Below are 16,584 nucleotides of genomic sequence, written 5' to 3'. Positions count from 1 at the left end.
CATGTGTTTATACACAAATATATATACGGAGGCGGAGGGAAGCATAGGGCAAAATTTCCGAATCTGGATAAAGAGCACATGGGAGGTTCCTTGTATTATTCTTGTAATTCTTCTGCAAGTTGAAAAACTATGTCAAAATAAAAAGTTAACACTGGGCAGTAAGAACCGAAATCAGTACTGGAGGCAGACAGGGCAGCGGCGGGCTGCAGGAGGAGTTTTGAAGTGCTTGGGCCCACAGCAGCTGTGCTGTGGAGAAGATGGAGAGATGAGGCGCTATTTTAAAAGGGAAACCTCAATAAATGTTTGAAATTGAGAGGCGGCATGCTCAGCAAAGCCGAGAAGCTGAGCAGCATGGGGGCCCTCCGGGAGGATGGCTTCCGGCCACCGGCCAGCCAGTCGGACCTCGGACATGAGGCTTGGCAAGTTGCTCCCGAGAGTGGCCCGATGTTCAACAGCAAAACAGGGTGTTTACTCTTTAAAGGAAGCGTTCTGCTCACCTCCTAGAGAGCACCTTACAGGAGCAGGTATCACAAAGCGTGTGCAGGCTGTGGGATTAGAGGACTTTTTCTGCACACTTTGGCGTCTTCCCAAGTGTTCTCCATAGCACAAGCCCTACCTTCATGGTTTCAAAAAAGGCTTCGTTTAAAAAAAAAAAAAAAGCCCTATAGGAGGAGAGGGACTGAAGCAAGAGGGAGAGAGGGGCTTACAAGGGCTAACACCTTTCCCCTGAGGGGTCATTCTTCCCTTGATTCACAGAGGTTCCCCAAGCACCTTCTCTGTGTTAGGCGTTCTAATGGAGCAGGGTAAACGAACGTGAGCAGAGCAGACGGGATTCCTGTCTTCAAGTTGGTTATGTTCTAGAAGCACATATACTGGCTTCGTGTACAGGGTACAGTGTTCCAGGGAGAGAGGAGGGAAAGACGGGGGCCAGGCACACGGGGGCCCAGTGAGGGATCCGATATCAGTCTAGATGTAAGGAGATTACAGTGAACAGATATTACAAGTCGTTACATATAAAATATCAGAGCCATTCCGTTTTTTAGAGCTTGTTTTTAAAGCATAAAATCCAAGTCGTAAGAACACTTAACTCCATCCCTACCTGGCCCAGTTACGGCTTGTTTACACACATTTCCTTGACAGGTAGCTCTGTCATGACTCACTCCATCTCTGCCTAGTAGGCAGCTTGTTTCCTTTGCTTGACCTTCTCCCAGGGCAAACCTCATCTTAAAATATTTTGCTTGTGCTTCTAAATGAAACCTCCTAATTGAGTGTTTTCAGTTTTCTAATAAAAACGCCAGTGTCCAGACCTCTGAACACCTCCAAGCCCAGCTCCCAGCTCCAGCCTCGAGAAGCGAGCACCTAGTGAACTGGAATCGTCTCAAGCTCCTTCTCCCCATTTGCCTCTGATTTACAATTCGTGCAATGATTCTCCATTCTGTCTGCCCCTTAGAATCTCCTGGGGAGCTTAAAAAAAAAACAAAGATACCAACTGTACAACCAGACCTAGTAAATCGTATCCTTGGCAGAGCAGATGAGAGTCTACGGACTCCTCATCTATTACCTTTGCGATCTGTCCACTTGAACTGACCCCTAAGGCAGGCCCTCACCACCTCTCAGTCAGCGAATTAAACAGTATTTTAATCGCTCTCATCTTCAAAAGAGTAGCAGTGGTGACAGGCAACAGCAGGGAGCTCATGGTCACGGAGGGCTCACCCCGTGGCAGGCGCAATTCTAAAATCCTCACAATGCATGGTCTCATTTGCACACCACTCTTGAGGTCAAGACCTCTTCTGGTTCCCATTTTACAGACAAGGAAACCAAAGCAATGTAAAAAGCAATAACTTGGCTAGAGCTGCACCAACAGGAAAAGGCAGGGCTGGGATTCAAACCCATGGAGTTAACATCCTCCAACACAGAGGCGGTGCTCCGCAGGTGTGTCGGGCTTTGCTCCTACACGTGTATCTCAGAATTGGAATGAGATGCTCTGGCGGGAAAACCGAGAATGGAGGTCTTCTCCCAATCTGTAGCATTGGAAGTTAACGTTAAGGTCTCCCCCCATAAATGTTTCTTAAAGCTTTCAAGGCCTGTTTCTGCTTTTCTTTTCTTTTTAAGATTTTATTTATTGAGGGGCACCCGGGTGGTTCATGAAGTGTCTGCCTTTGGCTCAGGTCATGATCCCAGAGCCCCGCATCAGGCTCTCTGCTCAGCGGGGAGCCTGCTTCCCCCTCTCCCTCTCCTCCTGCTTGTGTTCCCTCTCTTGCTGTGTCTCTCTCTCAAATAAATAAATAAAATAAAATAAAAAAGATTTTATTTATTGAGAGAGATAGAGAGCGTGCACATGAGCAGGGGGAGGAGCAGAGGGAGAGGGAGAGGCAGACTCCCCGCTGAGCAGGGAGGCGGATTGGGTCACTACCTGAGCCATCCAAACACCCCTCTGTTTTGTTTTGTTTTTAAGATTTTAAAGACTCTCTTGGGGCTCGAATTTACAACCCCAAGATCAGGAGTCACATACTCCACTGACTAAGCCAGCTGGGCGCCCCTCTGTTTTTCTATTTTAGAATACACAGTGTGATAATATACACCTTACTAGAAAATGAGCCATTTTGTTACCTACACTGTAGTGTGTCAACTGTTCATGCTTCTCCACTCTGACAAAGTGAGGAGCCCCTGCTGCACCCCACACTGAATTAGTGTCCGCAGAGCACGTATCTGCAACGGACAAATCCGTGCATCCATGGTTGTATATATTGTATAATCCATCCATATGTCCATGGATATATTTGCTTGGCTGCCAGAGCTACAGGCATGGACCCCTGTTGAGAGTTTAGGGATTTCGTGTATCTTTATGTCACTCACATGGGAGACCGTAAGTGAGAACGGGTACCTTAATTTATTTAAGGAAAAGAGTCTAGAAAGAGAATGGAGGCTTAGAGAGGGCAAAGAACTTTTAGAGTCTCTGGGTCCAGTCTCCTGGAGAGGGGAGAGGAGGAGTCCAGGAAGCAGAGGGCTGTAAACACTGACCGATGCCGGTGGCCGAGCTGAGTCAGGCTTCAGGGGACCGGCAGAACGAAGGGGGCGGTGATGGAGGTGGGGGTCTGGCTCTTGCGGGAGAAGCTGGGAGTGAACACCGCCAGTGAAGTATGAAAATGCTCGCAACAGGAAGAGGGCGGGACACAGGGTTTTTATTTTCTTTTTCAGAGATGGAGGGCTTTGGGCAACAGAAAGGGTGGGAAGATCAATGGGTACCCATGCTAATATGAACTCACTTCCTTGAAAAGTAGATGGAGATTTTAGACAATATGCACAGAGACAGTATGGGGGTGGAGGAAAGGAGGGAGGGTGCTGCATGTTAGGGTCCACTGGAGTGGGCTGGGGGAGGCCGCAGGATGGGCGGGGGAGTGAGCAAAGGTTTGAAACTGTTAGAGAGAGAGAGAGAGAGAGAGCGAGCTGTGCCGGGAGGGGACTGGCCGGGTCTGTGGCAGGGTGGACGTGGGACGCCCTGTACTCCACCATGACTGACCGCTAGGGGGCATCGGGACCTTGCACTTGGCCATCCCAAATGGGTCTCTGGGGGACCAGAGACACCCCCCTGGCCTATTCTTGGGGCTGTTCAGCCTTGGTGAGCAGCCACAGAGCCTCTCAGGGGCAGCCCACCCTGGACTGGACTGTTCCCTACAGTCACTGGTCTCTCCTGGAGAGGGTGGGAATCACCTCTCCCCACTCACCTCCCCAGTGGATAGCAGTGACCATCACCTGAGAACCACACAAGACATTCTTTATAAACCTCCAAGATCTCTGCCTCTGTGAGCTGCTCTCACGATTACTGCAAATCATATGGGCTCCATGTATCTTCTTTCTCCTCAACCAGATTTTAAGCTTTTTAATGAAAAAGGGCTGTCAGGGTATTAAAATGTCCTGAATGAGATGAAATGATATGCCTGGAATTTACTTTAAAATAACCCAGTGTAGTAGAAGGAGTATGGGTAAAGGAAACAGGTGAAATTTTCCATAACAATGTTTTATTTTTGTATTTTAAAAGATTTTATTTATTTATTTGCCAGAGAGAGCACAAGGGAGCACAAGCAGAGGGAGGGGCAGAGGGAGAAGCAGACTCCCCACTGAGCAGGGAGCCTGACACAGGACTGGATCCCAGAACCCTGAGATCAGGACCTGAGCTGAACGCAGACGCTTAACCAACTGAGCCACCCAGGTGCCCCATAACAATGTTTTAAATAAGACCATCTTTTCCTAGGCCTCTTTGTCTGTAAAATGTGTAGGTCATTCCAGTGGGCTTCCTTCTAGCTGCACCCTCTAAGACTCTGAGGCTCACTGTACAGTACGTAACACCAGTTAGCCTGCAAGGCTGTGTGGGTCTCAAGCCCAGGGATCCTCAAGCTCCCAAGAGGAATATTGGAATGCAATGTCCCAGGTCCAGCTCTTCTGTAAGTCAGTCCCCTGCCAGCCCCGGGCAGGTGAGACCTGCTCAGACCCCACTGCTCCCCTCTCCCAGGTCCATCCCGATCTTCTTCCCCTGGGGCCCGAGTTGCCACAGGGCTTGGCACAAAGACCTCTGTGGCCCTGCTGGGCTTTTCGTTTGTATGTGTTTTACTTAATTCTCTCCTATAACATCCTGTATAAGAAAGCCTCTTGGACTGTCGCTGCCTGCACCTGTGAGGACAAAGGGCAGGGCAGCAGGAGCTCCAGTAGGGCGGAAGGATGGCACTACTGCCCAGGTGGAGGGGGCGGCAGAAAGGACCAGGGCAGCCGGGCAGGGTCGGGCCGCCACTGCTAACCACACACGATCCTGGGAGGTATGTGCGCGTGTGCTGAGGTGCAAGGCGTGGAGGGGCACATAGGTGATGCCATTCCACCACTGACAGCTCAGCCCTTCCCCCGAGGCACACACACTTGAAGCTACCAGACCCCATCCACTTCATGACGGCAGAAGGGACGCAATGCCATGGGCTGAGGTGAGGGACAGAATCCCTCCAGTGCTCAAAGGGGAAACAGACTTACCAAGTGTGCTGGGGATGGTGACCTGGTGTCCTTGACCGTGGCGCTGGAGGGGACATCGAGGAGGGGCCATTTCATCTGCAGGTACTGCACAGGGCACAGAAAACACAAGATAGCTGGTGAGATGGGGTCTCATTAGCACCCCCAAGTGAGCAGGGAGGCTCCTGCTGGTTCACTGCACTGGCAGGAGCTCCTGGCTGGTCTGCGTCCAAACGATCATCTCCAGGGACAGCACGAGCTTACAGTCACCACCAACCAAAGTGTCCAAAGACCTGATGGCTGAGGGTCAAGTTCTGCTTGCTCTAGTCATGGGACAAGCAGGGCTCATCAAGGGACCAAGGGCTCCCAGATGATCCTGCCTCTTTCATCCCCATGGCTTATAGCACTACACACAAGACTCCCCAAGACACGGCCTCCAGGAGATTCTGGGAGTGAAGGAATAAAAACCATCTGCCGGACACTTGAAGGGTCATGGGTAATAACCGTCCAGACTCTATGATGCTTATTTAACATCTAGCGTTTCCTGACCCTGAAAAGATTGCCCAGTATCTTACCCTGTACTAATCCAAACCCAACAGTAAACCCTCTACACACACACTTTTTTTTTTAAACAAAAAGCCTCTCTTCAACCCTGGCCTGGCAGTTTTTGGGGAGGGCCTGGAAAAGGATGAGTGGGGAGGAGGAGAGGGGCCCTGGGGTCCAGAGTCAAATGCTCATGGGTTGAGGGCCTCACTCTGCCAGTGTAGGTTGTGCAACCCTGGACAAGAGTCTTGACAACTCCAAGTCTCGATTTCCTCATTGTAAGGCAAGGCTAGGTCCAGAATTTAACTGGTTGTTAGAAGGCTTAGGGACAATGTCAAGTACAGAACACAATGCTTCCCACGTGGGAGACGTTTGATGAACGGCAGCTATCATTTCCATAAGCAAACCATTAGTCTTCGCTGGGGGCAAAAGCACACATGTTGTCTTAGTGTCAACACTGATATGGTGCTTCTGGGCAGCGGACCAGCTACACAGCCTCTTCACAGAATTCTTGAGGTTACTTTGAGAGCTACACCTCCAGTAAGAAATGCTGGCCCCAGGAAGTTTCACAGAGAGACAGAAATAAGTCTCTGAGTTTTAATTCCTTGCTCTGGTCATTCAATTCCAGGGGGAAAAAGAAATCGTGATGTGGCCTTGAGCTATGTGCCCAGGACTGGGAAAGTGGGATGGGGTGTGCCCCTCTGCTCATCATCACCCACAAACATGGACTGAGAGGGCAGGGTCTGGGCTTTCAAAACAACATCCATGGGTAAGGATAATAACCCTAACACACATCTACAGAGGGCCAGTGGGCAGCACTGACAGCAGGTGAATGGGCCAAGCAGGCCTGGCTGTGGGAGGCTTGGAAGTAGGAATAAAAGGGGGGAGGTTTAGGGGCCCCGGAGTCTCTACTCTGGGCCCTCTCGTACCTGTCCCTTCCTCCTTCCCCACTGCCATATTGAATAGCATTCTGTCCCTGTGTTCTGCTGACCCTTCCCACCCACACCCATCTCTTTCCCGACCCAGAACCTCCACTTTCTAGATGAACGAACTGGGATTTCAATGCCTCTGGCAAATTTAAAGGACTGGACAGATACTGGAATCATTAGTTAAAACTCATTTCCTCAGTGAATAACATTTGTGCCATGTGGACAGTTTCCAAAGCTCGCTTGCTTGCTTGCTTGCTTTCTTTCTTTCTTTCCTTCCTCCCTCCATCTCTCTTCCTTTCTTTCTTAGATTTTATTTGAGAGCGAGAGCACACATGCACCCATGCAGGGGTGGGGGTGGGGCGGGCTGCTGAGGACACAGGGAGCGGGAGAAGCAGGATCCCTGCTGATCAAGACCCTGACATCATGACCTGAGCCAAAGGCAGATGCTGGACCGACTGAGCCACCCAGGTGCCCCCCAAAGCATTCTCACACACGTAAACGGGTTTCATAGTCACAACAACCCTGCTGTTATAAGTAGAGGTGACTGTCCCAAAATTTCAGAGGTGCTAAGGGAGGTATACACAGGGGAGTGGCCGCGGAGCTCCCCGACTTCAAACCCCACACTGTTCTCTGCAACACAAGTCCTAACACTTTCCATAACATCACCTTCTTGAACCCCCCCCCCCACCCCAGCCTGATTCTTCTCGGTCCCTATCTGTCTCTCACAGGGCTGGCCACCTCAAAGCTGAAAGAATGTTTACGCATCGGTGTTCTCCTGTGGGCATGTTTCCGTAGCAGTCACAACCGGAGCATTTGTTTATTTTCTGAAGCTGAACCGCAATTGCAAGTGTCACATGCCAAAGAGAAGTGTCCCAAACCCACCCCAACACGGAATGTAGTAGAAGGCTTCCCGAAACCCACCAGCTCTACCAGCATCTGGTTTCCTAGCTGGAGTCCTAAAGACACGGGCTGCGCACTCTTCTCATTGGCTTAGATCAAACAGGAATCCACCCGAATCCCTCGTTTGGGAGAGAACGCTGACCTTTTGGGCTGGGAGGCAGAGCAGGCTGTGGGAGCTGAGTGCAGGTTTCTCAAACACAATGCTACAGGCACTGGGGGCGGATTGGTGGGAGTGGTCCTGTGCACGGCAGGATGTGCGGCAGCTTCTCTGGCCTCTAGGGCGGCAGAACTGTCCCTCAAGGGGAGTCCCTGCTCGAGTGGCTGAAGAGCTGGGACCTAATACACTATGAGCTGCATGAGGGTCTGCCTTCAAACTGGGGCTCTCGAGGCACAAGCATACATAGAGACACACGCTCAGAGAAAGGGCTTTCAGTAAGAGCTCCTGGTTTCGGCTGTCCATCACAGGCTTGGTGTCTTACCTACCTACTGCCTGGAATTCTGGTAGGTGGAAGAGACCACACGGTCCTCTTGGCTCTGCAAGGTTCCCTCTCACTCAGTGGCTTTAACTGAGACCTGGAGGCTTCAAAGTGGGGGAAGATCTTTGGCCTTATCCACCACCAGAGCCTGGCCCCACAGAGATGGGGCAGACAGGTAGGGAGAGTGGTTCTGGGAATAGTGGACATCCGGCCCAGCACCCTTTCTGCTCTAGCCATTCAGGGCAGGGTGTGTGTGTGTGTGTGTGTGTGTGTGTGTGTGTGTGGTGGAGTGTAGGTGTACAGGTGCGCAAGAATTCAGTCTGGGGATAGGGAAATGGAGGAGTGTCCCTTCCCCTATTCTAAACTTTTCTGCCTTTTTAAGTTTTTTTTTTTTAAAGACCTGGTTAGGTTTGTTTGTTTGTTTATCTTTTTAAAGGTATTTCTTATTTATTTACTTAACAGAGAGAGAGAGAGATCACAAGTAGGCAGAGAGGCAGGCAGAGGGAAAGGGGAATGCAGGCTCCCCACTGAGAAGAGAGTCCAGTGAGGGGCTCGATCCCAGGACCCTGAGATCATGACCTGTGAAGGCAGAGGCTTAACCCACCTGAACCACCCAGGCGCCCGCTCTTTAAGATTTTGCAACAAGTGACAGAGGGCGGTGGGGGTGGGGGGAAGACCTATAAAAAGACATCAGAGCCCCCCTAAGAAGTTACTTCGCTATCAAATGCCTCTGGACTGCAATTCTGAAGAAGGAGCACTCAGAAGCGACAGCTGAGCTTCCCAGAACCATGGCTCCGGGCGGAAGGGGCCAGCAGCCCCGCTGTGATGCGGAAGTGAGGCTGGTCAGGCCTCACCCAGTGTTTCGTGGCAATAAAACTCTCCCTGGCTGGAGCTTCTCACCCGAAGTCAGCCCTCCCATGACCCCAGGGCCAGCTATTGGTGGGAGCATGTCCTCAGGGCCTGAGACAGGTGTGGCAGAGCCTAGATTCTCCGCATGGTCAGGGCATGTGGGCAAATCGAAGATGCTGGTTTCTCCAAGCCCAGTCTCGGGTCCACCTGCTCACCCCAACTGGCTCCTGACTAGGGTACCCTGCTCAGACGGCACTACGATGAAGCTGGTCTGGCCCCGCCTCCCTGCGGCGGATGCTCTCTAGAGTTCAAAACACGGGAACCTGGGTTGCATCGAGGCAAGCCATGTCCAAGCAACAGCGATGCTTGTCACCCAAGGGGTGTTGTATGCGGGATAAGTACTCTCTTGGGATCCTCAGAAACAGAAAGAAAAAAAACCAGACCCAAATGGTGAGTAGTACCACCTTCGAGTTACACATGCTGCTTGATACACTACTGTATGTCGTGACTGAGACAGAACAGAGAGGCGGCTGCCCGCTCTTACTGAATCTGGGAAATGCTTTCTGGACACTGGGGTCCCACAGAAAACACTTGGGTAAACGGTGCTGTTGCGGTTCACGGTTAAGCAGACTGAGGCTGTGGCTTAGAACTTGTCTTGACCTTAATGAAGGAAGGACGGTTCTGTTCCTGGTTTTATTTTGTATTCACTCCAACAGTTGTTCAATTGTCTCCAATCTACCAAAAACGGTCGTGTGGTTTCTTTTCTTTGCCTCGGTTGTGGTACGGATACACGGGGACAGATTATTCTTACACAAAAGCACCCTTGCATTCCCCAGGTAAACCCTATTCGGTCACGGTGGCTTGTTCATTCTTGCACTGCACTGTGGAATGCTAACCACGGGTGTCTTAAGATTTTTACTTCTGCATGCCTAAGAGCGAGCAGAAGTTTTCTTTTTTGTGCTATCTCCATCAAGCATTGCGGTCTGTGTTATTTTGGCTTCATGATTTGTAAAGGGGGCTGCACCTCTTTATCTTTGTGCTCTGGTTCCCTTTCTGCTTCTTGCCCCCTCCTCAGTGCTGCTTCTTGGCCGGGCTATTTCCCTCTGGAGGGCGCTCTCCCTGGACAGCCAGAACCCCCTTTCCTGCAGGGAGGCTGAGATCGGTCCTACAGGATCCCTGCTTAGCTTGAAGACTGTGCAGCAGATTAATTGCAGCTGTGCCCTGGAATTTCCCCCACATACAAATCTTCATGATGTAAAACAGCTGGGAGGAAATCCCAGCATGCCCTGGACAGAGGCAGAACTGCCAATGAGCTACGGAGATTAACCCTCTACCTCCCAGAAGGCAGCGACCCCCCCCACCCCCCACCCCCCAATCTGCCTGGTCCCAAGCTTGCTGTGGTGCAGACAGGACTCTACAGGACTCTGGGTAACGCCCACATTCTCCCCATTCACACGTTCTCACAGAAAACCCTTTAGGCAGGGCCCGGGCAAGATAGGAAGCAAAGCTTCATGTTACAGAATCAACAGTAGGGCTCCCAGAAGGCGTGCGTGCGCTACATTTGGAAGCAAGGACACTGGTCATCACCAAAGGCTTCCCAGGTGAGAACACCCCACCCCACAGAATTCTGTTCACTTCTTGATGATGGCGACAGGCCTGCGGCAGAAAGAAGGGCCTCCTCTCTAGCCTTCCCCTCTCACGGTTTCTGTGCTCCAACAGCAGAGGCCTCCCAGTTTAGAAGACCAGTCTTTCCTGCCTCTCCAGCCCCCAGTGATAAACAGGCCCGCTGGGACCCCAACGCCAGGCCCCCCTGAATAGAGAGGAGGACTTCTGCAGACCTCTCTCTTAGGAAACTGTACGGGGTGTGTGGCCACCTAGGAAAACAGGCTAGAAAGCCAAGCCCACAGGCAGACGCACAGCTGTCCACCACACAGTAACAAGGACATAGTGCAAAGTGCCTTCTTTTAACACGAAGAATCGTATTATAAATAAAAAAACGCGAACTAACAATCAGTTTCTCTTTACTCTCCATTCTGCCACAGTTGGGCATATAATCATTCCTCACCAGGACTACTGCAATGGCTCCCCAAATTCTGTAAGAGTTCAGCTTCTAAAAACGAACTCATCAGGGGGCGCCTGGCTGGCTCAGTCAGTGGAGCCCGTGATCCTTCATCGCAGGGTCGTGAGCCTGTGTCCCACTTTGGGCATGGAACAAAACACTGAAATAAAACCCAATTAATTCAACAGATCTCTTCTTTGCTTAAAATCCTTTCCTGGTTGGCTGGTGGGGTCAAGTGATAGAGCCCCCAGACTCCCCAGCAATCCGGGGTCAACCTATCCTCTTCCAGCTTCAACCCTCATGGCTCCCCTACCCCTCAACACTAACTGCGCTCAGGTTCCTACTAAACTCTCTGCCATCTGCTCGGCTGCTCCCCAGCAAGATCCTTTACTCGCAGGGAACTCTAAACCCTTCTTCAAAACCCTGTCCCAAGGTCACCTTCCCAGCTCCCCACACAGAGCACTGGTAAAGCACTCTCACCTCTGTGCCTCAGCTGTGCTTGGTGTTCCCATGACATTCTTCATGCTGTGTTGTTGTTATCCATTTGCAAATTCTGTCTATCTTTTGGACCATAAGCTCCTCAAGGGTCACGTTCACATCCCCAGTTTCTTGCCCAGAAGCCAGCATTCATGATGCATGCAGACCTTGTCCCATCTTCAGCTTAAGCCCTTATCGACCGCCTAAGCCTAGGTTCCGTGTCTGCAGCACTGGGTTGCCCAGTCTCCTTCTGAATCCTTTAGAGACGTGGAACGCACATAACGGAGCTCCCACGTTAATTAGCCTACTATTGCCAAGAATTTGGAAATGCAGCTTGGAGGCTGTGACACCCAACCCTGCCAGCGTCTGGAGGCCTGTTTAAGATCCTCTATCTTCTGTCAAAATGGACACAAGTTGATCTAAATTTGGTGAAAGTCTACCAACATTGAGCAATGGGCTCATTAGTGCGGAGACAGAAATGCTCTCCCAACTAAGAACAAATGTTTCGTTTCGGGAAATCACTGAAGATAAAGTGAAAGCATTTAGAACCGGTTTCCAAACATGATGGATTAAACATAGTTCCAAGAGCAGAAGGATAAAAAGCAAAGTGTACTTTCATTCCCCGACCCCCTTTTTTTTTCCCCTCTAAAGAGGAGCAGCTTCTCCATTTGCTTCGTTTTCTGGCTGACACGATATCCCCAACACAGTCACCCTCTCTGTTTCGCTCATGTGTAGAAGACGGGGTTCCTTCTTAAGGTTTTGCTAATAGGTTGTTAGAAATAAATCCAAAATATCTTCAAACAAGCTCCTTTTTCATGTAGTAAGACACATAATTTTCCTTGGAAAAGTTATTTAGAACCACATTTCTGCAGTGTTTTAAACCAACAAAACAACTTTTTTTCTCTGAAGCACCTGTCACAGCATTTGGGTCAGCAAGTATTTCTGGAGCCCCTCCTGTGCACTGGCAGCGAAGGGGCTCTAAAAATATTTCATGACTGAAGAGTAAACTAAAAAATAAGAGTGGGTTGGTTATGGGTTCCCATAAACACCTATTCCCTGCCCATTCCCTCAAATAACTCCCTTCTTTCCTGGATGGCCTTGAACTATTCTCTTCCTTTTCCAACTCGGAGAATCTGGCAATTCCGCATACAGACTTGACCAAAGGTGGTTTTTTTTTTTTTTTTTTTTTTGTTTTTTTAAATTGGCTCCCCTCACAGAGGCTTTCCAGTGGTAGAAGGATACAGTGTGAGAAGCGGGAGACCAGGATTCCACGCTTGTTCTAATGTCTCTGGAAATCGATCATGTCACCTTTATTTAAGACTTACTTATTTTTTTAGAGAGAGAGAGAAAGAGACAGCACAGAGGGCAGAGAGAGAGAATCCTCCAGCTGACTCCCTGGAACCCGACACAAGGCTCGATCCCATGACCTGAGCCCAAACCAAGAGTTGGATGCCCCCACAGACTGAGCCACCCAGGTGCCCCTTGACCACGTCACCTTTTTTTTTTTTTTTTAAAGATTTTATTTACTTATTTGACAGAGAGAGATGACAAGCAGGCAGAGAGGCAGGCAGAGAGAGAGGAGGAAGCAGGCTCGCTGCTGAGCAGAGAACCCGATATGGGGCTTGATCCCAGCACCCTGAGATCATGACTGAGTCAATGGCAGAGGCTTTAACCCACTGAGCCACCCAGGCACCTGACCATTTCACCTTTAAAATGGGGGTATTTTAGGTCAACCAGAGAAAGACAATATCACATGATCTCTCTGATATGAGGAATTTGAGAGGTAGAATGGGAGGTTGTGGGGGGCAGGGAGGGAAAACAATGAAACAAGATGGGACCAGGGAGGGAGACAAGCCATAAGAGACTCTAGATCTCAGGAAACAAACTGAGGGTTGTTGGGGTGTGGAGGGTAGGGATAAGGCAGTTGGGTGACAGACACTGGGGAGGGTATGTGCTATGATGGGTGCTATGAATTGTGGAAGACTGATGATTCACAGACCTGCACCCCTGAAGCAAATCATACATTATGTGTTAAAAAAATTTTTTTTTAAAATATGGAGGCATTTTGCTTCAGTGGCGGAAGGCAGGGACCTGGACCAGATGGCCTCCCATGGAAGAAAAAAGTGAAATGTCTTTCTAAACCACCATGGGTTCCTGGGAGAGGAGACGCATGAAGGTAACTCAATAAACAGACTCAGGAGGCTTTGCGGGTCCCTGTTCACAAATGGTGGACACTGGGAAGCTACCTCCCCTTTCAGAACCTCTGGTTTCCCACCTGTAACGTGGGGATCAAAGCACCAACCACCCGGGAGAATTCTGTTACTGCATGTAGCAGCCACGTGGGAAAGGACCAAGCAAAGGGCTGAGCGCATGCCGAGCTCTTAGGAAATACGTGTGTGGTCATTAAGATTGAAAGTCACTGTTGCTCAACGAGCCTCTCACCGACACTTTACCCAGGGCCAGAGGACAGCCAATTCACAGGGTCTGCCCACTCGCTGGTCTCTGGGTACTCTTGCAGAGAGACCCTGCTCAGGGGTGAGAGCTAGTCAATGTGTGGCAAGCGGCTCTCTGAGCAAACATCAGACCCCGCTTTGTAGCCTTTGCTGGTGTCCGCAGAGCTAACACTCCCACCAGGGCTAATGTCAGGCTACCAGGGTGAGTCCCCACTGGCAGGGTTGGGAAGAGAGGCTAAGGACAGGCTGGTGGCAGCTGGCTCTGGCCTCAGATGTCTGGAAGACTGATACATGGGGTCCTGGGTTGAAGCAGACCCGAGGCCTTGGCGCAGCATTGGATGCTCTGGCCAGGCATATTCCTCTGGCGGCTGCTGGCTCCTCTTATTTATTTATTTTTATTTTATTTTATTTTATTTTATTTATTTATTTGACACAGAGGAAGAGAGAGAGAGATCACAAGTAGACAGAGAGGCAGAGGGAGAAGCAGGCTCCCCACTGGGCAGGGAGCCCGATGAGGGGCCTGATCCCAGGACCCTGAGATCATGACCTGAGCCAAAGGCAGATGCTTAACCGACTAAACCACTCAGATGCCCCTGCCTGCTCCTTTTAAAAGGAGCAGGGAAATTTTGCCCCCAGAGCACTGGACATTCAAAAGAAGTCAAACTGCATTTGGGTTCTAATTTCTGAAATCTAGAACTACAAGTCTTGTCCATCTAGGCAGCCTCTCACATTGTCTGTGATCTTGGGGTCTGCCAGGCCCGGGTTGTTTCCGTGCTCACTACCTAGCATATATGGTGATAAACACACCGTTCAGAGCAGAGCAGCTTCTTGGTAGCAAGTGGCCTTAGAGGTCTGGCCCTCCTTCCCCGCAGCTGAACTCTGCCGGGAACCTCCCTCCCTCCTGCCTTGGGCCTCATCATGGCCATGGCGGCCTATATAGGCAGCACCACCCTTGCTTTGGGTAAGATCATCTGTCCTGGCCCTCCGCTCAGACTTGGCCAGAGGAGCCTTTGCCCTGTGCAGCTTTGTGCCCTGTTCTCCAGCCTGCATGTCTGTGCCCCCATCTCGATCACCCAGCCACAAAGCAGAGCTGAGTCATTCTGGGGAACGGCTCCATGGTGTCCATCACACAGAAATGCCATATTCTACGAACAGTCCCTACGCACAGATGTGTAAGTGCTTCCCAATCTTCGCTGCAGTCCATGTCCCCAAACGCTCATTATGCTTATGCAGGAACACAGCTGTAAGATACTTTCCCAGCTGGGAGCGGAACTGCTAGGTCAAAGGTACGTACATTAAGGTTTTGAGAAGTATTATCAAATTTCTCAGTCTACACCGCTACCAGGAACATATGAGAGAGCTTTCAGCCTTGCCCACAATGTCATCAAACATACCGATCTTTGCTAAACTGACAGGGGAAAAGCGGCAGCTCCTTCTACTTCCAACGTGCATTTCTCTTACTAAGTGAGGCTGGGAATTGTCACACATACAGGTAATGATCTGAAGGACAGACAAAGGATGTGTTTGGCCAGGAGGAAGTGGGCTTACCACCTCTGGGGGGTGGGGTGAGGGAGCAACAGGGAAAAGCAGGGAATGGGTATGGCATCTGCAGGCGCCACAGCAGCCTTGGGGAGCTGCGTGGTAGAGGGCTCTCCGTGGCTCCCCATGAGTTACAAAGCACCGTGTGACCTCTACTGCTCCTGACCTTCACTCGGAGGGAAGAAGAGCAGATCTTCAGGCACAGCCTGTGGGGTAGATGCATGTGGAAGGGGAGGGGGAAGAGGAGAAACAGGAGAAGCAGGAGAAGGAGGGAGGAGGAGAGAGAAGAAAAGGAGGAGGAGGAGGAGGAGGAGAGCCCGGGAAGTCACTGCGGCTGGGGCTGGGTAGGCAGAGAACTGGTGCACAGCCCCACTCTCTCATCTCCCTCCTTCCCTTCCAGTCCTTCTGATGCTCCCCTCCTCACCCCCTTCCCGTCCACACCTCAGCACTCAGCGGTCTGGCTTCTGTTCCAGTCACTTGACTGTCTCTGTCACTGCAAGGACACTGAGGACACGAGAAAGGGAGGCGGCTTTCTCGTTACCGAACCTGGCACATCTCCTTCAGGTCCCAGCTCATCTGGCAGCTCTGGGGAAACACTCCCACATGGAAGCCCTCCCCTCCCTGGTCTCCTGTGGTTTCTGCCTCCAGGTACCCTCTGGCTGATTTACCTGTATCGACCTGAGTAAATGTCTCAGACAAACTGTTTAGGGAGAAGAGCCCACGACAGAAACTTAGAAGGACAGTCACCAAAATGTCATCACTGGGTTTGAGAAGTTCAGGCAATTTCCTTACTGCCTTCTTTGTGTTTTTCTTCTTCCTTTGAAATTTTGACAATGACCATGAACTGAATCATAGCAAGAGTAGTAAGCAAAACCATTAAAACGAATCCTCTCTTAATTTCCTTTCCCTAACTGTGGCCTTCAGTTTTCCCAACTGGAACCTCAAAATTTGCCTTCACATCTTGGCTTCCCCCACCTCCTGTTGGCCAACAAGGTCCAAGGATCCCAGGCCTCTTTCTAGATTTTAGGAATTCAGGCTTTCCTTATTTCCTGGCTGGGCTATAGCAGCAGACTCGGGTCTGCTTCTGGTCTCCCGGCTCTGGTTCAGTTCTGTTCCAGACTGTATCTCGGAAGCGGTAGGCGGTAGCAAGTCAGGCTGAAGGGGAGGGTGGTGTGCGTTCTGTTGCCTCCGACTAACAGAACGTTCAGCACCTATATCAAAGAACAGGGTGCTAGACAGAGATTAAGGCGTCCCAGATCCTTCTCTCTGGTGTCACAGCTGCTTCTGTCTCCCTCCCCAGCTCCACGAGTCCATCCGTCACTTGCCCCTAGAAATATCATTCTAAAATATAAAACTAAGCTATTTAA

At 50.6% G+C, this 16,584-nt stretch overlaps 1 protein-coding gene across 2 annotated transcripts in view; it reads right to left on the bottom strand.

Moving 5' to 3' along the window:
- TCF7L1 (transcription factor 7 like 1) overlaps positions 1–16,584 on the bottom strand; it is a 153,167-nt gene that overhangs the window by 14,672 nt on the left and 121,911 nt on the right. For both annotated transcript variants that reach the window (XM_032352630.1, XM_032352632.1), the window contains exon 4: positions 5,017–5,100. In XM_032352630.1, the coding sequence (XP_032208521.1) occupies positions 5,017–5,100 (84 nt within the window). The remainder of the gene's footprint in view (positions 1–5,016; positions 5,101–16,584) is intronic.

Source organism: Mustela erminea, chromosome 7 (assembly GCF_009829155.1).
Source record: "Mustela erminea isolate mMusErm1 chromosome 7, mMusErm1.Pri, whole genome shotgun sequence".
Taxonomy (NCBI): domain Eukaryota; kingdom Metazoa; phylum Chordata; class Mammalia; order Carnivora; family Mustelidae; genus Mustela; species Mustela erminea.
This window is presented reverse-complemented; position numbering and strand designations above follow the sequence as displayed.